The following is a 23,524-nucleotide window of genomic DNA, read 5'->3' as shown; positions in this document are numbered from 1 at the left end:
AAACCATATGAAGGAAGGTAGAACTACTATCTGAAGTACAGAGAGTACAGTTGGGATCCTCATAGCACATAATCTGCGGGTAGTTAAATATGTTCAATGCACAAAGTTTAAATAGAAGATAGCCTAATATTAGACCATACTGTGTCCCCGCAAAGATAAGAGTCCACCACTCTTCCACACAGTATCAACAGATAGTGGCCCATAACTAGAGTCTAATAAAAATGCATAAAGGGTGGAAACCAAACTTCTTGATCTATTAACATCACATATAACCTCATGAAAAGGGTGCATTCTAAGGGGAGTTTGCCATGGGACCCCTCCTCATGGACGTTCTCAGTTGTAAGTAGAAAAAAAAATGGTAGATTGAAGAGATCACACAGATTCTGAAAAGATCGTAAACCATTTACATCAAATGAATCCCCCAATGTACGAATGCCTTTAGCACTCCACCTTGGAAAGCGAATGGGGAAATCACCCAATAAAGGTCCTTGATTATTGAACACTGGGGAAAAGAGGTTGCATTTTAAATCAATCTTACACATCTTTTCAGCTATTTTCCCTAGTTTAAATCATCTTTTTTGCTGTTTTGCTTATTATTATTATTATTTTTTTTATACTGTAGGCCTATATATGTTTCTTCATGGTTTATAAAGCTTGGCTAGATAGGAAGTCATAAGAACCCTGACAAGCACTTGTAGGTATTACATTTAATGTGACTCGGTTCCACAGATAAATATTGTGAAAATAGCAATAGTAGATCGGCTATTTTCACAATGTTCGCCTCTTGCTTACCGTAATTGCTGGACTATAAGCCGCACCTGAATATAAGCCGCACCTGCTAAATTTAGAACAAAAAACGAATGTTTACATATATAAGCCGCACTTGACTATAAGCCGCAGGTGTCCTTCCTGCTTCCTGTTGAGCGCCCCTGGTGGCCGTTAGCTGTAAAAATATATAAATCTACGATTTACTTTGTTGGCCGCCCAGCCCCCAAAATGGAACACATTTTTTCCTAATGGCCGGGAATGAACCGGCCGCTCGGGAGTTGGCCCGCTTTTCCCAATGGCCAGCACGTCCCTGCGTACATTCCCTCATGTGTTGACCCCTCCTCCTCCTCCTCCCTGCCCTGTGTGTGTGTGTGTGTGTGTGTGTGTGTGTGTGTGTGTGTGTGTGTGTGTGTGTGTGTGTGTGTGTGTGTGTGTGTGTGTGTGTGTGTGTGTGTGTCCATGGCTGCAGGATAGCGGTGTTCTCTGTGACGGTGCTGAGAGACGAGAGGATCGTGGTGGTGGCGGAGCAGCGGCCGGACGCCACCGAGGAGGACAGCTTCCAGTGGATGAGCCGCGTGCTGCAGGTTCGCGCACACGCTCGCACACGCACACACGCTCGCACACGCACGAGACTCCACTATGCACCAGTATAGTTTTCAGTCGATAAACCATGTGCTGCTGCATGTTGCTAAAGTTACAGCAATGCAGCTGGTGCAATGTCAAGGAAAAAAGCATGGAATCAGCACAACAATGCATACACCAGGGGTTTTCAAAGTGGGTGACGGGGCACCCTGGGGTGCCGCGACAGCAGTCCAGGGGTGCCACGAGATAATTTGATAATATTTGGAATTTATTTGGACACTTGAAAAGATATTTAGTATCATTTTAAACCTGAAATACAGTTATTTTCAGTCAGTTCTAACCAAAATGGCTATTATCTCTCAACGTTTTCCTCGCAACATAATCACTAAAATATCATCACTGTCAGGCAGAAACCTCTGTTGCATAAAACTAGGGAAGAACAGCCGATCTACAAGCACACAACGCCTCGCGATGCGAGAGCTTGTAGATCTGCTGTTTTCACTAGTTTAGTACATTTTGTAGATGATAAATACAAAACTAACACCCGACAACGATGATATGCTATAAATATAAGGTGCTGGGAGTGAGAATTATAATGTAGGGGTGCCTCGGATTAAAAAAAATATATTTATGGGGTGCCCTGAGACAAAAAGTTTGGGAACCCCTGCTGTACACGCATGCGCGCACACACACACACACACACACACACACACACGCGCACACACACACACACAAGCACGCTGCATGCCTGTTTGGGAAGACGCAACTGAATGTATGTATCTATGACTTTGCAGTATAGTTTGAAAAGCAGCATTGGGGAGTAATAGAACAGAAAGAAAGAAGAACACAACGAAATAAACAAACTCCTCCTCTCCTCTCCTCTCCTCTCCTCTCCTCTCCTCTCCTCTCCTCTCCTCTCCTCTCTCCACCCACCCAGGCGATAGACAGCATCCATGGCGTGGGGGTGTTCTGCCTGGCCCTGGTCCCTGCCAACACGCTGCCCAAGACCCCGCTGGGGGGCATCCACCTGTCGGAGACCAAGCAGCTGTACCTGGAGGGGGGGCTTCACCCCTGCAACGTCCTCATGTGTCCCCACACCTGTGTCACCAACATGCCCAAGCCCCGGCAGAAACAGCCAGGTACTGTGTGTGTGTGTGTGTGTGTGTGTGTGTGTGTGTGTGTGTGTGTGTGTGTGTGTGTGTGTGTGTGTGTGTGTGCGTGCGCGCGTGCGTGCGTGCGTGCGTGCTAGGGCTGTCACAATTATTACATAATCGTCTAATCGTGATTATTTGACATTATCGCAATTATTTTGTCATAATCGTCATAATCGTGAATGTTGAAAATGTCCGAAATAGTGGAAATAGCAGATCTACAAGCTCACAACGCGTCGCATCGCGACGCGTTGTGAGCTTGTAGATCGGCTATTTCCACTATCAAAGTTATTTTTTAAGTAGTAAGTTGTCAAATATGTCAGTAATTTCTTTGTATATTTAGGTTATGTGTCATATCTACCATGTACAACTTCAAAGCCTAAAAGCCAAACAGAAATGTAATTATCAACGACAAAAACACAATTAAATCGTTAATCGACAATTATTTGAGTGACAATTAATCGTCATGTAAAATGTCATATCGTGACAGCCCTAGTGCGTGCGTGCGTGCGCGCGCTTGTCTAGCTATTCTTATGGGGACTAAACGCATTTGTGTGTTACAGAGATCGGTCCTGCCTCTGTGATGGTGGGGAACCTGGTGTCAGGGAAGAGAATTGCCCAGGCCAGTGGCAGGGACCTGGGCCAGACTGACGACAACGACCAGGTAGAAGCCTTTATACAGATGTGTCATTTCAAAACTTCACAGTCCTCCCATTGACAGTAGATTTCCAGTGGATTGGCAGAACATTGAGCTTGTAGATCAGCTATTTTAGCTATTTTTATGACCTCCTCTGACTCTGAAGTTTAAATCTACCTGAGGTGGATTCTGCTTTTCAATGGGAATGGAGTGGTTTCTTGCCATTTGCGGTTTCTGCAAAACTACACTCAATAGACCATTCTCCATAACAATTAGAAAGCCAAAATAGGGAAAGAAACCTGTGGAAAAAAATTGCATTTGCGGGAAATGTGCAGGAAAAGAGCACTAAAGCCCTGAAACGGCACATTAGTAAGGGAAAGTTAGCCTATTGCTAGACCAATCTGGGAACTAAATCTAAATCACAAGCTTTCTTCACAAATGTGTTCATAAAGGTGTCTACTATCACCTCTGAACTTTGTCAAACCCAACTCCCTTGACATACTTGATTGATTGATTGATTGAAGACTTTATAAGAAGTTTGCATAGGAAAAGGTACAGTTTCATGACGGTACAGTTCACTGGTACAAGGTCTACTTAAAGGAGATCCATGAAAAGACTAAGCTTATTTCCACAGGAAACATATATACAAATATGTGAACGGAGATGACAGCTTCCTTTCTCTGCTTTCGGGAGGTGTAGTTAAAGACTCTAGTAGTCAGTCATAGCGTTTGGAGATTTGAGTGATAATGGTTGTCTGGCTACGCGAGAGAGCAGGTGAAGGACTGCAGCTCCAGGCCAGTGTTTGACGATGATGTCACATCCTGTGTTCTAGTTCCTGTTCCTGTCGGAGGTGTTGCAGTGGAGATCTCAGACCACACCGGACCACATCCTCTACACCCTGCTCAGCTCACGGGTAACACGCACGCACGCACGCATTTATGGCAACTCTTAGCAAGGAAAACATTGAGATAATGGCTATTTTGGTTAGAACTGACTGAATATTTGAAATTCATGTTTAAAATGATCCTAAATAATTGTTTTTATTATCAAATTATCTTGCGGCACCCCTGGACTGCCGTCACGGCACCCCAGGGTGCCCCGTCACCCACTTTGAAAACCCCTGTTCTACAGAATCCAAACAACTGAGATCAGTTGTGGTAGACTGAGAACTTTAATTCTCTCTTGTCCTCCCATCCTACAGGGGGCAGTGTCCAACTCGCTGACGTGTCTGCAGCTCCATAAGCGAGCAGAGCGAGTGGCCGCGCTGCTGGTGGAGAGAGGAGGTCTGCAGGAGGGAGACCATGTAGCGCTGGTCTACCCACCAGGTCAGTGACACACGCATAACAGTGATGGACAAATGAACAGGGTTCCCACGGTCATGAAATTCCTGGAAATATTTTTTCCAGTACTGGAAAAGTTTTGGAATTGATCAAGGGTCTTGGAAGGTCCTGGAAAAATAGCTATGCATTGTCTTTGGTTATTGATTTTTCTTAATACCTCTGAAATGACAAATTAAACATTGGCAGAAATTGTGAAAATAGCCGATCTACATGCTCGAGCATGTGGATCGGCTATTTTCACAATAAAACCGTGTTATACAAAATTCCTCTACTCTTAGTGCTCGTCAGGTTGCCCGGGTCCCCAGTTAAAATATGATTATTTCGTGGGTCGCGGCCAGAAAAGGTTGAGAACCACTGCCATACACTACCTGTCTTTGGGCATTGCGCATAGGAGTAGGCAACTCGTTATTGAGCTGAATTATTGTCATTATAGTCCTGGAAATCGGGTTAAATATTCTTGAAAAGTTTTGGAAAAGTTTTGGAAATTAATTGGTAAAGATGTGTGGGAACCCTGAATGAATCTTTTATGAACCACTAGGCTGGCCGAGCGCGGACGGGCGGGGATACGAGCTGCTGAATCTCAGCGGCCAATAGCATTTGTTCACCGATCTCTGTTTTTTTCAGGAGCTGGCCAGAGCTCTTAATTGCTCCCTTTGAACTTCAAAGGGGTTGTGAACTGAGGTAATTGATTGGGCGTCAATTACCTCAGTGTCAAAGTGTCAAGAGTTCGTTAGCGATCTCTCTTATCGATGAAAGCATCAAATACAACTACCTGTTTGATGCCTGCCATAGAGTGGAGGGGGAGGGGGGGATATGTATACACACAGACTCTCGCCATGATTGGCTGAAACACAGTTATTGGTGGCTTTACCCAGGTTTTTCTTTCTTGAATGAAATGCCTGGATCCCGAGGCTAATGAACCACTGAACCACTTATTGTTTCACAAATGGGCTCATCGATTAGTGACCTCTCCTGGTGAAAAGCAAGACTGCATTTTGTTGTACGTTTGATTGATTGATTGAAGATTTTAGTAGAAGTTCCACATTTTAGCGGTATAGCAAATTTAGTTTGAACCGAATCTGGGTTGAACATGATCCGTGGAGCTGCCTCTGGTGTTGTGAAGTATTTTGTCGGTACATGGGTATCTTAGTGGTGTAGTGACTTGTTTTGTTTAGTTTAGTTTAGTTTAGTTTAGTTTATTAGCCAGTGTTGGGCTTATTACTTTACTAGTTACTGCTCTGAAAAGGTAACTAGTTGTGTTACTAGTTACTAAATTATAAAAGTAACTATTTACTAGTTACCTTACTTTACTTTAAAAAATATAAATCAAAACAAAGCATTCTGGAAAGTCAGTTACACTTTCTTTTTTTTTTTTTTTTTTTTGGGGGGGGGGGGGGGGGGCTTCAATTAATGACCTTATAAAGAGGAAAGACAACTCCCTGTCATTGTAGCAATTATGCACAGAAATGCAGTGGAACAATAAAGCTAAAGATATGTTTAGAAATGTTGACAGGCATATATTCATTGTAGCCACTTATCATAGTGCTGTGCAACACTGACTAGTTCTCTGAAGGCAACATACTCAAAGGTTGCGATGGAAAGCATCATTGATCAAGCATGTTTCATATCTAGCTAGCACTTGCATTACGTGGCTTGGCAATCAATCTGTTTGGTTCCCTCTGGGTGACATGCTGTGGCGATTTTGGTGGAGTAGATTTTAGCGCCATTTATCTCCACAAAGTTAAAATAACTTTTCCAAGTTGCAAAGCTGCTGTTGTCCCGAGCTCTCGCCAGCATTTGGAGACACAAGTACTATCCTCTCCGTGACGCCGACTCTCTTCACCGTGTGACAATGTGTGTGCGCTTGGCTCAGTGTCAGTTTGTGTGTATTTTTTAAGACCCGCCCAAGGCCGTCTCTGATTGGCTTAGCCTGAAGCTTTAACCCAGGTCAACCAATCATTGCTCCTCTACAGCGCATCATGTTAGTGTGCGAGGCCAGGCACCTCTGTCACTTGACTATGAGAGTTTCCACAGGGCAGTTTATGACAGGCAGCCAGACAGGGAGGCTCCGCTGCCGCTCTCAGTCTGCTCTCGTCTCCACTGCGGAGAGAAACAGTCAATTTGGACCACAGAAAGTAAAAAGTAACTAGCCACTTTACACCACAGTAACTAGAACGGCGTTATTGAATGGGAAATGTAACGCGTTACGTTATTAGTTACAGAGAAAAGTAGTTTTGTTACGTAACGCCGTTACAAGTAACGCCGTTCTTCCCAACACTGTTATTAGCACATAATATAAAACATTAACAATACATATCATGGGAACAAAATACAGTGCGAGGAAAGGAAGAAGCCATCAGGCTTATTTGGAATCCTTCCCTTATTGGAAGAGGTCATTAATTAACAGATTTAAAAGGTCAATAAGAACAATACAAATACAATAGAATACAACAAGGGCCAGGGAGCAGCTCTGCAATAAAGAAATAAAAACACAGAAACGACAACAAAAGGAAAAGAAAAAAAAACAAGAGAAAAGAGACAAAAAAAAAACTTTAGGAAAGATAACACATCAGTAAACTAAATCATGTGGACTACAGTCAGGAAGAAATAAGATATTGATTTAGATGTTTCTTGAATATTGGGAAGGATAGTGATGACTTAAGTGATAGATGATAGATAGATACCTTTATTATCCCAAGGGGGAAATTTAGTTGTCCAGTTGTAGCACAGCAGTATACAGTTATTTACAAAGTTACAGAGAAGTAGGAAAAAATAGATAAGAGTAAAAACAAGAGCAGTACAGTACCAAAAAAGAGAAGGTGCATCAATAGAGGGGGCGAATTAAATATAAGTATATATACATAAAGTGTCTTACAAAAAGAGACCAAAGCAGTCAATGCTAGTTAGTGCAACAAGTATCTCACTGTCATTGTTAAACAAGACACATACTCAGAAACTACCAACACAACCTAATGTCGAAAAACAGTGCGAAAAAAACAACAGAAACAGCTCAGAGCAGAAGAAACTAGGCAGCGTGTCACCGCAAGACGCACATGAGCACTCTCCCTGGAAGGTCCTTAGAGGTCAAAGTCAATACAGCAATAGTTCCAACTTAATAGTGCAAAGTAAAAAAAAAAAGTGAAGCATCTAGACGGTTCCACAAATGAGGGCCTCTAAATTTGATAAATGATTGATGTTTTGAAGTACGACAAAAAGGTGAATCAAAATCATCTGGTATTACCCACTTGCTTGTGTTGTGTCTCCCAGGTATAGACCTGATAGCAGCGTTCTACGGCTGCCTGTATGCTGGCTGTGTTCCCATCACGGTGCGACCGCCACACCCCCAGAACATCTCCACCACCCTGCCCACCGTCAAGATGATCGTCGAGGTCAGACCGCCACTCACATCCAACACTTATTGTGCATGTGTGTATCGAGTGCATCTCTCCACTCTGACATGTCTCCTTTCCGACATGTCTCCATTCCGACACTAACCCTATCTCTAACCCTAACCCTAAACCGAACCCCCATGGGAGTGTCGCCACTCCGACAATAAGAAGTCAATATCGGAGTGGCGACATGTCGGAATGGAGAGAGCCTCCCGTGTGTGTATCGTCGTTGTCAGGTGGAAACCTTGTATGTCCAAAACCTTCATTTTTTGTTATTATTTAAAAAATGATTTAACGCGATGCGAGGCGGTGTGTGCTTGTAGATCGGTTATTTTCACTACTTTTGTGCGACTTTGGTATGATAAAGTAGGGCTTTAATAAAAAAAAACAAAAAAAACACACACATTTGAGACTTGGAGATAACGGACGAGGTTTCTGCCTGACGATGTGACAATATACGGTATGTCCATTTATCTTGGCGTTGCTGTGGGGCAAAAATCTCCTTATATCCATATTTTAACTTTAACTACTACTACTACTACTACTTTAACTTGATCATAGTACAGCTTCACACAAAAGCATCAAAAACAGCAAAAGAAGCAGATCTAAAAGCTCAAAACGCTTGTAGATCTAATTACTTTGCTGTTTTTGAATTTGACTGCTGAAAAGTAACAGTTTTGGACAGTGACGATATAAACTTAATACAATATATGCTAATCCTATGGGGGATAAAGACCTCAACATGATGCTCAGCATCATGCAATGGCGCCCCCAAGTGGTCTTCAGGGAAATTATATGATCATTATAATATTTTTCTTAATTGTTCATGTGAATGAAAATAAATATAAACTTGCTTCATTGGCTGAATTTGCCAAAATGCTGTACAAATTAATCAAAAAAGTAGGAAATATATATATAAAGAAAAGGCAAATCACAAACTAATATCATATGTAATAAATCAGATATTATTATAATTTCTCCCTGGCCATCGGGGTGGCAAGGAAGATGTAAGAGGGTTTGAGGTCTTTATGTCCATAAAACATTGGATTAGCATATTTAATTACGTTGCTAGGCTGTCTAGAAGCTCAAATAATTATGTGTATCATCGGTGGCCATTTTGGACGTCCAAAATGGTAGCCATGCCAACGATACGATGGGAACTATGCACGGAAACCCATTTCACCCACTTCTTTCTTCTGTAAAACTGTGATGTGACAATAAAGCTGCATTGCTAAATAATTTCAACGTACTTTACCTCCTTCAAATCCTTCTGCTTCCATCTCTCTCATTCTCTCTCTCTCTCTCTCTCTCTCTCTCTCTCTCTCTCTCTCTCTCTCTCTCTCTCTCTCTCTCTCTACCACTCGCCGTTTAACTCACATTGTCCAGGTGAGTCGTTCGGCGTGTGTAATGACCACGGCTGTCATCTGCAAGCTGCTACGCTCCAAGGAGGCCATGGCCACTGTGGACATCAGGAACTGGCCCCCTGTCCTCGACACAGGTACACAGCACACGCACGCACACACGCACGCAAGCACGCAGGCGCACACACACACACACACACACACACACACACACACACACACACACACACACACACACACACACACACACACACACACAAAGGGGGAATATACATACAGTTGGATGGGGTACAGCATTGTGCAAACAGAGCTTTGTCGCTTTGTGTCATTTTATTTATATATATGTCACGGTTTGATAGAGAAACAGTACGATCGAGAAACGGAGCACTCGTCGTGCGGCACGGGGCGGAACAAGCGGTCGCTTTGAGCCACAACAACGTCGCGTCGGCAGGAATGATAGCGCCTCACCCCACGGAGGTTAGGGTTAGGGTTAGGGTTAGGGTTAGGCATAGTTTTACTGAGGTTAAGGCTAGGGTTAGGGTTAGAGTAAGGCATAGTAAGCTAATGGCTAAACACTGCCGAGCTAGGCTAGTAAATAAAGAAAGAGAGTCGCAAACGAGTGACGTCAGCGCCTAGTGAGTCAGCGCCTAGTGAATGGCTGTCGTCGCCATCTGGTGGTGATTGGTGTGTGGTGAACGACAAAACAAGCGCTCTTACCATGAACGTACTGAGTTACCCAAACATACTGTAACATATATACATATATACATATATATATATATATATATATATATATATATATACAGGGTATAAAGCTTAAGTATAAAGACTCAGATGTAAAATGCATTTATAAGTAGCAGCTCATGTTTTCAAACTCACTTTGGGTGTGTGTAATCTGTGGGTATGTGTCTCTGATGTCTATAGTGGGCAGGTGGTGATCTGTTTCTAACACATGTGTGCAGTGGGTGCATAGTCTGTCTTCCCTTGGGAGCGGGGTCTGTCTGTGGCAGCCTTTCTCTGTTGCAAGGCTGTGTTTGCTGAGTCTGTACCTTTCCTGAGTTTTGGGTTGTTTACCGTGCTCAGATATTCTGCTAATGTATTCTCTTTTTAGTGCTAGATAGCATTCCATTTGCTTTGGTTTTGGGTTGTCTCTTTCCAGTATGTTAGGTAGCTTTCTTTTTGTTTTCTTATAATCTGGTTTGGTCCAAAGTGTTTTCCGTCTGGTAGTTGTGCTTCTGTCCCTGGGCCAGCTGACTGAAGGGGCAACCCTGTAGGTTTTCACTATGGTTGAGGGCTATGTTATGGAGCGTGGCACACACGCACGCACGCACGCACGCACGCACGCACGCACGCACGCACGCACCCACGCAAGCACGCGCGCGCGCACGCACGCACGCACGCACGCACGCACGCACGCACGCACGCACGCACGCACGCACCCACGCAAGCACGCACGCACGCACGCACGCACGCACGCACACACACACACACACACACACAGTAGGCGCAATGCCAGCCAAAATGCCAGTAGACGCCCCCTACCCTAAAGTGCACTTTTAACCAAACCGATTCGGGCCACGAATCGGCGGCGGAAGGTGGCGGGAGGTGACAGGGAGATGATCGGCAGGTTTTCTGCATGATTCTCTTAAAGGAGTAGTTCACCCCCAAAATGACTTTTTTTCTATTGATTAGTCATGCCATGGAGAGTAGAGTTCAATAATATTTTTTGGTTTTTGCCACATTACTAAGACAAAAATTTGATTCGAGTAAATTTACCCCCATTGATTCCGGATGGTGACCCGTTTCGAAACGGGTCACCATCCGGAATCAATGGGGGTAAATTTATTGTTATCACATTTTTGTCTTAGGAATGTGACAAAAAACAAAAAAAATTATTGAACTCTAGTCTCCATGGCATGACTAATCAATAGAAAAAAAGTCATTTTGGGGGTGAACTACTCCTTTAATAATATTTCTATCTTTCTGAGGACATCTGGTGTGTACACAGAGCTCTAGATTACGTATGTTGAGGTCTGAACCAGGGACGTGCTGGGCCCCTGATTCAGCCTGGGAAAAAGAGTTGGAGAGGCCCTCATTGCGCGCTATAGAAAGAGATCTCTCTCTATTGCGCTGCTGCTACTCAAAGATTTGCCATTTCAGATCATGACAAGTGACAAGCCAGTGGGCCAATTATTGTACATGAGTTATATTTCGTCGATGTCGGGTGGAAACCTTGTATGTCCAAAACCGTTTGTTTTGTATTTATCATTTAAAAATGATTTAAACTAGTGAAAACAGCTGATCTACAAGCACAAAACTTGCGGTGAGAGGCGTTGTGTGCTTGTAGATCTGCTGTTTTCACTACTTTTGTGCGACGGCCTTGTATGATGAAGTAGGGCTTTGCTTTGCGGGGAAAAAAAATACAAATTTGAAACTTGGAGATACGAGGTTTCTGCCCGACAGTGACGATTTACTTTGTTGGCCGCCCAGCCCCCAAAATGGAATGAAGGCCGACATTTTATTTTACATTTTTTCCTAATGGCCAGCCTGGATCGGCCAGGAATGAACCGGCCATTCAGGAGTTGTCACGCTTTTCCCAATGGCCAGCACGTCCCTGGTCTGAACCGTTCAGACCTCAACATACGTAATCTAGAGCTCTGTGTACACACCAGATGTCCTCAGAAAGATAGAAATATTATCAGGAGAATCATGCAGAGTGAGTTCATGCATTCAGACCTCTCTCAGCGGTTAGGATTAGCATCAAGGATCAGAGATATTTTTAGACATAAATAATGACTGAAGCTCAGTCAGTAAATAAAATCCTCGCGGTTCTGTGTGTCTCTCTGTGTATTAGTACGTTCATATCAGACTGCTAACTATAACTGCCCCAAAACGCACTGTCTCTAGGTGTTATAAATATTTAACAATGAAAAGTATTAAAAAAAGAGGTTGTGACAAAATGCTTGGAGCGCAAAGTGACATTTTCATTGATTGCAATATTACAAAATATAAAAACAACACATTTCTTTTTTAAATACATTCATTGAAGCCTAATCTGTATTAAAGTATAGAATGCTTAAAGATTTTAATTAAATAATTACAATCAATGGAAAGCTGTCCTGTAAAATTCAGAGAATTTCACTTTGCACTCCAAGCCCTCGGGGAACCATATGACATAATATATAATAGAGAGCGGATGGCCCCGCCCCCAGCTGTTCATTTCAATGCTCAGTTGCTCAGTGGCAGGGGCGTCACAAGGGGTAGGAAAGTGGGACTGAGTTACCAGGGCCCAAGGTGGAGGGGCCCTAGTAACTTTAGCTATTGAAAAATAGCAGATGTACAAGCTCACAGCGCGGCACCGAGAGCTTGTAGATCTGCTATTTTTGAAAAGTCGTGAAAAGGTGTGGAAATCTTAAATTTTTTTTTAAGCGGACATTTGTAACTTTAAGCGGACATTTGTAACTCAAATTTTGCTTCCGGGGGAGTCCCTGGAACTAAATATTTTGAGATGGGGGTCCGTGGCCAAATTCATATCATTTTGGGGGTCCTTCACATGAAAAAGTTTGAGCATCACTGACAAGGAAACATGGGTTTCTTGCACACTTTTTCACACTTTTTCAAAAATAGCAGATCTACAAGCTTGCAGCGCGGCACTCGGTGCCGCGCTGTGAGCTTGTATATCTGCTATTTTTCAATAGTTAACATTCATGGGGGGCCCGCAGTGAATCCTTGTACCCAGAATTTGGTGTGACGCCCCTGCTCAGTGGCGTCTGAAGCACCCGGAAGACTGCTGGAAGAAGTTGCTGAATTGGCAAACAAAAGTGAGACAATTTTGCGGCCTGCGACGCACTGAGCAGGCGCACTAGGACTAGGGCGCATGCAGTAGCATTAGCATTAGCATACGCACGCGCAGTAGCGTTTAACTGCACTGCCAGGTTTGACCACTAGGATAAGGCTGCTTCAACGTTCTACCGAGGTTCTGGGGGCTTGGTTGGAACATACTTTACTTTTTGTTTTCCATTTCCATGAAAAGCCCAAAATAGTACATTTACAAGGTTTCTACTTGACAGAGACATTATACCGTTTCTGTTATTGATATTCTGTGTGTGTGTGTGTGTGTGTGTGTGTGTGTGTGTGTGTGTGTGTGTGTGTGTGTGTGTGTGTGTGTGTGTGTGTGTGTCTGTCCAGATGACCTTCCAAAGAAGAAGCCCCCATCTCTCTATAAGCCCACCAACCCAGACGGCCTGGCCTATCTGGACTTCAGTGTGTCCACTACGGGAATGCTGGCCGGAGTGCAGGTCAGTTACTGAGGAATGTTACTGGACAGAGTTGGGGGTAACACAATTACTGTAACGGAGTTACTGTAATCACATTATGTATTTTTTTCAGTAACGAGTAATGTAACGGCACTATTCCTCCTAAATTGAGTAATGTAAATGTAAAAACATTACAGTCTAGGGACGTGCTGGCCATTGGGAAAAGCGGGACAACTCCCTAACGGCCGGTTCATGTCCAGGCCGGCCATTAGGAAAAAAATTAAAATAAAATGTCGTTCCATTTTGGGGGCTGGGAGGCCAACAAAGTAAATCGTCGTCACTGTCGGGCAGAAACCTCGTATCTCCAAGTTTCAAATGTGTACATTTTTTCGCAAAGCAAAGCCCTGCTTCATCATACAAGGCTGTTGCACAAAAGTTGTGAAAACAGCAGATCTACAAGCACACAACGCCTCGCGGTGCGAGGCGTTGTGTGCTTGTAGATCGGCTGTTTTCACTAGTTTAAATTATTTTTAAAATGGTTTTGGACATACAAGGTTTCCACCTGACAATGACGAAATATAACTCATGTAATTGGCCCACTGGCTTAATGTCACTTGTCATGATCTGAAATGGCACTGGCTTAATGTCACTTCTTTGAGCTTTTAAGCCGTGACATCATTTAGTATAAAGTATAATTAAAGTATAATTCTAACACTTTCCTTTCAACAACAAAGAGAAGAAAAATTTGTAAATAGTAAAAATAGTAAAAAGATTCACGGAAACTGGGGGCAGAAATTCTTCTCTGCCTACAAAATGATGTCATACTTAACAGCCCCTATAGCGCGCAATGAGGGCCTCTCCAACTCTTTTTCCCGGGCTGAATCAGGGGCCCAGCATGTCCCTGATTACAGTTAGTGGTCAAACGCTTTCGTCTGTACTTGTGTCACTATGAGCCCCCCATGTCCTCCTTATTATGATAAAGATTTGTGCTAATATATCGCCATACGTAAGGTTATGTTATATTCAGTGGCAAACTATGTGACAATGCATCTCAGGCGAGTTTATGGAGTAACGCAAAAGTAATGTAATTAATTAAACCAACTACTTTCTCCAGGGAGTAATCAAGTAATGTATGGCATTACTTTATTTAGCAAGTAATGTGTAATGTGTTATGTATTACTTTTTTGAGTAACGGACCCCAACTAACCCCTGTTACTTTATGTGTAAATGTCTCACAGTCACAAACAATTGTGATTAATAATTTAATTGTGCTTTTATGGCATTGAATTTAACCCATTTAGGCCTAGAATTATTGAATGCCTTATTTAACCAGTGAAAAATAGCAGATATACAAGCTCACAGCTCGGCACCGAGTGCCGCGCTGCGAGCGTGTAGATCTGCTATTTTTGAAAAAGTCGTGAAAATGTGTGCAAATCTTTGAATACATGTATTTTCAAAGCGAACATTTGTAACTCAAATGTTGCTTCTGGGTGGTCCCTGGAACTAAATATTTTTGAGATGGGAGTCCTTCACATGAAAAAGTTTGAGAACCACTGACATAGTAGTCTCTCAAGAACAGACTAACTGAGCTCCAGTTAAGTGAAAAGGGCCTTTTCTTTGACGATGGCTATAGCCAGATTGCTGACATAGAAACATGGGTTTTTCAAAAAACCTTAGAAAGATTCAAAAGACACTTATAGAATCGGGTCAAAATTCAAATTTTCACGATTTTTCAAGAATAGCAGATCTACAAGCTCGCAGCGCGGCACTCGGTGCCGCGCTGTGAGCTTGTAGATCTGCTATTTTTCAATAGTTAAAGCATAAAATAATAATACACTATAATGTGTACCCATTCTAAATGGGAAGGAACATATGAATAGAAATTACATTTCTGTTTGCCTTTTGGACTTTGTAAACAATACTTGACCAATATAGGGCAAATAAAGAAATGAATGCACAGACACGTTCTGTCAGGGAACTTGTTGCTGCGGGCCGACCATCAGTCGGTCTCAGTTCCATGCTTCTATTCTCATCACATCACATATTCACTTCATACTTCTATTCTCATCACATATCACATATTCACTTCATAATAGAACAGCGCATTTACATAGAGAAGTTGCATTGCTTGCTTTTTGCTGCTGCACTGCTTCTATGCTGCTGCATTTATGCCACCACCCCAGCTACCAATTGTCATTTTGGATTTTATTTTATGGTAGATTTGGAGTCCCTATGGTTGGGAGATGCGCTTTCTCCCAGTACCTAAAAGCAGATCCAGTTCATTGCCAAACCATAATAAATATATTGCTCATTTTATATTCAATAATAATATATTCTATCCATTCATAAGTTGTCCTTTATCCATTCATGAACTGCCCTGACAGAACTGACGTCTAACTATTATTCTACCAAATATATGTCTGACAGAGGTCTGTCCGCATTTAGCCAATGAGGAAGCTGCATAGAGGTGATGTCTCCGAGGATGCTGCTTCTTCATTGGCTTCACAGTAGCATACTCTACTTTGAAACAGGGTAGGCCACTGGGCCATATCAGTTGGATCACTGCTGAAATGTCAACATATTTAACATCCGTGGAAATAGCCCATCTACAAGCTCACAACACGCATCTCGGCACGCTGTGAGCTTGTAGATTGTCTATTTTCACATACATTGGTTTAACTCCAAGAGGGTAAATTTTACCCGTAAAGTATATATATATATATATATATATATATACTTATGTGTATATATATATATATATATATATATATATATGTGTGTGTATAGTAATTGTTCATTAATCGTAGTCGAGGCAAGCGTTAAAGATAATGGTCATATTGATTTTGAAGTCATCGCATCGCCCAGCTCTACTTTACGGGTAAAAATGAGTTAAACCAACAATCTGGATCTTTACTGTGCTGCAATCTCAAGTAAAACCCTGCGTGTCCCTGCAGCGTGGACCGTTTTAGAGCCATATTCAGGCACACCTCCCCCGGAACACAGTCAATATGGAAACATGTTGTCAGCAAAGACTCCTACACAGATCCGGAAAAAGACAAAACAACATTATTTTCAGGTCCAGGCTTACTCATCTGCGATGAGAAAAGCCTGGTCAAGATATGAAGCAGAGAGAGTTCTAGGAGGTGGGGCAGAATTTTCCCGGAAGTTGTCTTTTTATTTTCACAGTGCGGTGGGTGTCCCTGCAAACGTATTCCCCGCTGAGACAAATCTGTTCTACTTCTCCCGCTCCGTCGGTTGCGCTCGCAATAAACAATATACAAACAAAAACATGGATTGGGATAAAGTTACACCTATTAACACTTTGCTAGCCGAAATAGAATGACTTGTTGATAGATTAGCCGTGAAATTTCTATTATTGTATTATGATCTGAGACATAATATCATGTTTATAAACATGAGCCCGCCACCCCTCCTTCTTGGACGTCGCCGTTGTTTTTTCTTTTTTTTTCCGATCCCCCGGTCGTTTGCTCACCATGAATATCTGGATCTCCATTGACATAGAGTGGCGGTTTTGGCCGAGGCATCTTCTCCCCGTGCGTCTCGCATGCGCGATCCGTGCGCATATAATCCAAGCATATGGTCCAGGTATGACTGAACAGTCGATGTGACCATTTTGGCTAGCTTAGCCCTTAGCACTCCATCTATGCTAATGTTATCGTCTAAACAGTAAAAGGACGGCTGCTAGGAAGCCTCTGCAGGGAATGGACCTGACGTCACTTCCGGTTCATGTCAGAGCAGCCATGAGCTATCGATGGACGAGCGGTGACTAGGGAAGGTTAGACGATCGCCGATTTTCGGATAAAAATCATTTATTTCGTTTTTAATGACCCAGTACGGTAAAAGATGGCGCGGCTGAGACATCCTTGCTCAGATGTCCGGTATATTCCGGTTTTAATATTAAGGGGCTCCCCGTGGCTTGGAAAGGGTTAAGGGCGAGTTAACCCATTTAGGCCTAGAAATTATTGCATGCTTTAACCAGTGAAAAATAGCAGATTTACAAGCTCACAGCGCGGGACCGAGTGCCGCTCTGCGAGGTTGTAGATCTGCTATTTTTGAAAAAGTTGTGAAAATGTGTGCAAATCTTTGAATATTATGTATTTTCAAAGCGAACGTTTGTAACTCAAATTTTGCTTCTGATGGTGGTCCCTGGAACTAAATATTTTGAGATGGGGGTCCGTGGCCAAATAAATATAATTTTGGGGGTCCTTCACATGAAAAGGTTTGAGAACCACTGACATAGTAGTCTCTCAAGAACAGACTAACTGAGCTCCAGTTGTAAGTGAAAAGGACATTTTCTTTGACGATGGCTGGCCAGATTGCTGACATAGAAACATAGGTTTTTCAAAAAACCTCAGAAGGATTCAAAAGACACTTATAGAATCGGGTCATTTTCACGATTTTTCAAAAAATAGCAGATCTACAAGCTCACAGCGCGGCACTCGGTGCCACGCTGTGAGCTTGTATATCTGCTATTTTTCAATAGTTAAAGCATAAAATAATGCTAAATGGGTTAAGAGCTCCGATCTATTTGTGTTTTGTTTCGCTGGGGAATGCAAACAGACCCGCACCACATGATGTAACTTCCGTTAAACGCAGCACTTCCGCCACTTCAGCTAGAACCAACCGAGAACCAACCGGAAGTCATACCGTATCTTGCCCAGGGTGAGCTGGAAGTGACGAAAATAAACGGGTGTCATGTTTCTTCCGTGTTTGCTGTGTGTGTGTGTGTGTGTGTGTGTGCCTGTCTTTGTGTCTCTCTTCTTGGCGTTCCGTGTCGCAGATGTCCCATAATGCCGTGGGGGCGTTCTGCCGGTCGGTGAAGCTGCAGTGTGAGCTGTACCCGTCCAGGGAGGTGGCCATCTGCCTGGACCCCTACTGTGGACTGGGCTTCGTGCTGTGGTGCCTCTGCAGGTCAGTTCGATGGACACGTATACATGGGCGGCGGTGGCTCAGGGGTAGAGTTGCCGTCTTAGAACACGGAGGGTTCCCCAATGGTTCCCAGTTCGATCCCGGGCTCCCCCATGAGTTTGTGTCGAAGAGTCCTTGAGCAAGACTCTGAACTCCCGTTGAGCAGTTTGGTGCCTTGCATGGTTTCCTCCCTTCCGCCATCGGTGCATGAATGTGTGTGTGAATGGGTGAAAATCTATGTAAAGCGCCTTGGATAAAGGCGCTATATAAATGTACCATTTACATGGATTCATTTGGATTCCATATTTTGCTTTAAACCCTACTTAGTCGTACAATAGCAGTTACGTAAAAGTAGCAAAAATATCCAACTGTACGTTTGCCAGTATGAATGGAAGGCAGAGGAGGCTAGTTGGCTCGCCGTCTCCAGCAAACCAGGACGCCTGCTCGCTTCCCCCAAAAACGTTGTGATGAAAAGCAATCTCTGGGAATCCATCTGCAAAAAAAAAAAAAAGTGTGTAGAGACCGGATGTGGCCCGTTTACTCTCCTTCAGCCCTTTTATTCTGGTGGTGCTCCTTTGTTTTCATTCCTAATGACAACAACTCTACAGTACACGTTGTAATGGAAGTAGCCATAGTCTTGAGACATTAGTTTAAAAGTATAAAAAGTATAGTAGGTATTTTCTTTTGTTTCTTCTCCATTGTCCCTTTTTAACACATCGGGTGCCCAGGATTATTCAAGATTTAATCGGCCGTTGCCATGGAAACCTGCCATTTTACCTTGTTTTGAAGGCCCAGCGAAAAGGTTATCAGAGTAAATGTAATCCGAGTAGGCCTATGTCCTGTTCATTTTCACGATAGTATTTTCTTTCACTCAGAACAGAAAAATAATAATCACAGGCATCAGTGCTTTTGTAACGGCCGGTAGAGAAGGCCACGTTCTAAACATGATTTAAAAGTTAGATTAGGAGATAAATGCACTTTTGTGCAGCAGCATAACACTACAGTCCATGAGTGAGACGGATTTCCCGGTCACGCGATACCCCGTTGCATTTCGGGAATTGGAGTATCTTCACTGCGGTTGCCTTATACAGTAGCTACAGATTAATATAGTTTACTGTACAACGCGTCGAACACGTCGTGGGCACACAGAAGGGTTTCTTTTTTTCTCACTGTTTATTCTATTCTCTAAGCTGTGACAATCCTTCACTAAAAATGATGTTAAAATATTAAAAAAGTAAGTGCAGAACTGCAAAACAAACTGCAGGAGCGAGTACAACCACGATTTCACCTGCCCGTGCCATCTTTAGCATATTAAGATCTCTAGCGATGTGTCACAGTTAAAGAGGCCCCTGCCACCCACCTCCCCTCACCAGCCCGCTCCTGTCCCCACTCCCCACACACAAGTAGTGTTGCCCTGTCTGCTTATTATAAGCGACTTTGGCATCGTTTTTCGGAAATGTTGCTTGTAAAAATTGGTAGTTGCGGTTGTGGTTTTTTTTGCCCTTGTTTCTAAAGTATATTTGCTTATTTGGGCTTGCTCCCGAGTCCCTAGTGTCGTTTTTTTCATGTGAATGACCTATTCGTCCTCGAAACCTTATCTGAATATATTTTCACGATGCAACACATTGATTTGCTATTTTCAAATAGCTGAAGTACAGTTTTAAACTTAACCTAGTCGCTTCTTTTGGGCTTGTTTTCATAGGCCTGGTGGCAAAATCTGCAATAAACTAAACATTGCACCCAAGTCATATGGCTAGTGTTAGACGTTTAGGTATTGTTTTATTTATGTATTTATTTTTTTGCCGATGGGTTCCCAGATTGGACACAGGTACTGCAATGAGTGTCCAGTGAAGTCCATAAGGTTTTCTCTCTCCCCTCTCCACTCGGCGTGTACTCGGGCCACCAGTCCATACTCCATACGGATCCCATAATGCACGGGTCTTCAACAGGGGCTCGGGGACCCCAAGGGGGTCCTCAGAGTTACTACAGGGGGGCCGCCAAATCTTTGTCATAGGGTCATTCTTTTAAATTAACAACCTGAACCCTCGCATCCCTATTTTGAGGAGAACTTTAGCCCAAAATAGCAGATCTACAAGCTCTCAACGCCTCGCGGTGGCAAATAGGTAGGAGTGACAGGTCAAGTTAACTAAAAACACGAATCCAACTGATGACATTGCTGTCAAACAAGTCTATGAATCTATCTATGAAATTGATGAAAATCTGCATCACACATTTATACAACAGGTAGAGTGGATCCCTGCTTTATCTCTCTCTCTCAGCTAATTGGCCTGAAAACGTTGAAGACCGCTGCCATAATGTCTCCTCTCTCCTCTCAGTGTGTACTCAGGCCACCAGTCCATCCTCATCCCCCCGGTGGAGCTGGAGTCCAATCCGGCCCTGTGGCTGCTGGCCGTCAGCCAGCTGAAGGTGCGAGACACCTTCTGCTCCTACAGCGTCATGGAGCTCTGCACCAAGGGGCTGGGCCTGCAGACCGAGGCACTCAAGGTGAGCAAGGGGAAAGAAAGAGCTACATTTCTTATCGAGTTTATAGTCTCGCGAGGCCAGACTGTTGCCTCCGCGATTTGGGCAAATGCTCCCGGCATACAGTCTGGCAAGCGGAAATAGAAACGCTGAGTGCGAGATAAAACGGATGTGATGCAAACGCTCCCTTGGTGCAGTAGCATTAACATTTCCTACTGGAAGCGTTATGTCTCCTTTCAATATTTCTGGGGGCGTTAGTTCGTCTTTCTCTGGTGTTATTGGTGTTACCTCCATGATGTTTTCAAACGTTTTCTTAAACTATACACTCATAACAAGAATAGGCCGCTCGAATGACTTTGTCTGAGCTATTGTGTTTCTGTTATGTTTCCAATGGGACTACAGTTCAGTGCAGCAGTGGCTACTTCCGTTACTCGCCGTTCGGGAGCTGCTGTTCCAGACTCTATATACACCCGCTTCGACTGGTATCTTCGCATTCAACCGGACTTTATCACCCTTTTTCAGACGTTTGAACGCAGATAGTATCCACAGTGTATCCACGGAGGAGTATCTACTTTGAAGTACGCATGCGCCGATATCTCTCGCCTTGAATATTAGTCCCCTCAGGGGAATCGAACCCAAACCGTGGGTTTGTTGCATCCGTGCTCTACTGACTGAGCTAATGAACGGATGAAGTGACTCCTTTTTTGTGCATTTATCTATGACGTGGATATCTATGACGTGGATAGTGGGGTAGATGTTGATAGTGAGGGACTGAATATTTACTATTCTGTCCATAACGGCACATAACTCGGTAACGCGGCTGAGTGGGATTGGGCGCCGTTCGCACCGCTCGTCGCGGCAACTCGGCTCGCTAGCGCTCGCCTCGGTGGCGACTCACGGGGCTCATCGGCGCCCAATACCGCGCCGCTCCGTCAGGGTCAGTGGCGTGGAGCATTACACTGGGGAACAGAGCACACTTGGCATCTGGTTCGAGGCTGGGAGTCACCTCAGGTTTTATTTTTGCGCTCCTCTGAGGTTGACCACTAGATGTCGTCATTTTACTACTAATATCTCTGCCTTGGTGAGATACTTCTCTGCATTGGTGAGATACTAGTATGCTGTATCTATGGATACCTCTGCATTGAAGAGTCTGAAAGCACGTGAATATTTCGCATTAAGTGCGTTGATATCATTAGAAGCAGGTGCTATATAGCATTCGGAGATTGTGGAAAAAATACTCAAGTATTTAGAGTGCCGATCCCGAGTATACTCGCGTAAAATACTGTATATAGAGTATCGCTGGCGTTCTTACCCTATAGCCCGGCGGAAGGTCTGGGCACGATCGGCCTCGCCAATTCATCATCATCACGGATCCACGTGCACAAAATAGTAATCCCATAACATGGAGGCCGACGGGGAATCTCATCTTTAATGTCCATTTTCTCCATCAACATTTTTAAAGCCAAGGATGGCATTAGATTCTCGCTACAAAAACATAATAACAAAGGCATCGATCGGCCATTTTAGAAACGGCATGGGATGACGACCGCTCCCGTTGAATGACGTCATGACGTCAACCCGGAAGTGTTTACGCAATGGACTTCTGGCCTTCAAAATAAGACAATGGAGCGTATAGGAGCCTGCGAGAGGCACGCTAGAAGACATTAACCCGTTCATGTCTGGAGCACTAAATGATATAGATATCTTTGTCGTGTGGACCTAGATATTTTTCTATGTGGATATCTGAAAAACCGGGATATATGAAATATTCAGCTCCGTGTAGCCATGGCCTAAGACGCACACAGAGCTGTTAGTACAGTCGATTAGGACCGGCAAAATAGAAAAGAATTCACACAGGAATATTTATTAAACTATGACCACCAAAGAGTGTTGCGTGTGTGTGTGTGTGTGTGTGTGTGTGTGTGTGTGTGTGTGTGTGTGTGTGTGTGTGTGTGTGTGTGCGCGTGTGCGCGTGTGCGTGTGTGTGTGTGTGTGTGTGTGTGTGTGTGTGTGTGTGTGTGTGCACTAGTGCGTGCGCGCCTTTGTAAACCTTTCGTACCGTACAACCGCCCATGTGTTCCGTTCCTCTGTGAGGGTACATTGAACAGATGCCATGTCTTTAAATAGACCACAGGGAGAAGCAGAGAGGCAGTGTGCACAGAGACACTGAAGGTAGGCAGCAGACAGTCCATGCCATAATGAACACATGTCGTCTCTTGTCGGGGTGGAAACCTAACCTGTTACTTTTCAGGATTAAAATGTACATTTAATTTTTTAGCAAAAGTAGCAGATCTACAGGCTTGAAACGAGTTCCTTGCTGCGAGCTCGTAGATCTGCTATTTTTGAAAAATCGAGAAAATGTGTCTTTGAATATTTTTTACCGATTCTATGAAAGTTTTTTTTGTTGAAAAACACATGTTTCTATGTCAGTGGTTCTCAAACCTTTTTCATGTCAAGGACCCCTGGAATTATATTTATTTGGCCGCCGACCTCCATCTCGAAACATTATGTATCAGGGACTCCCCAGACGCAAATATTTCAGTTACAAATGTTCGCTTTTAAAGCTATACTGTGTAAGTTGCTAAACTAGTAGTCAGTAGCGGTATTGCTTTTTTCGGCCGTTTTTTGCC

The 23,524-nt window shown here is 43.5% G+C and overlaps 1 protein-coding gene across 1 annotated transcript in view; it reads left to right on the top strand.

The window, feature by feature from the left end:
* The window catches only part of LOC308306946 (disco-interacting protein 2 homolog C-like), a gene marked incomplete at both ends in the record, with an annotated part of 131,653 nt that overhangs the window by 95,854 nt on the left and 12,275 nt on the right, over positions 1-23,524 (top strand). The window contains 10 exon segments of the mRNA XM_080752002.1: positions 1,238-1,352; positions 2,288-2,489; positions 3,065-3,165; positions 3,971-4,051; positions 4,340-4,463; positions 7,746-7,867; positions 9,254-9,365; positions 13,417-13,526; positions 18,286-18,416; positions 20,750-20,918. Coding sequence (XP_080608128.1) covers positions 1,238-1,352; positions 2,288-2,489; positions 3,065-3,165; positions 3,971-4,051; positions 4,340-4,463; positions 7,746-7,867; positions 9,254-9,365; positions 13,417-13,526; positions 18,286-18,416; positions 20,750-20,918 — 1,267 coding nt within the window.

The sequence above is a fragment of the Nannobrachium achirus genome (genome assembly GCF_963921795.1).
Source record: "Nannobrachium achirus genome assembly, chromosome: 21".
NCBI classification, from domain to species: domain Eukaryota; kingdom Metazoa; phylum Chordata; class Actinopteri; order Myctophiformes; family Myctophidae; genus Nannobrachium; species Nannobrachium achirus.
The sequence above is the reverse complement of the archived record's forward strand: the minus strand, read 5'-3'. Positions and strand labels throughout refer to the sequence as shown.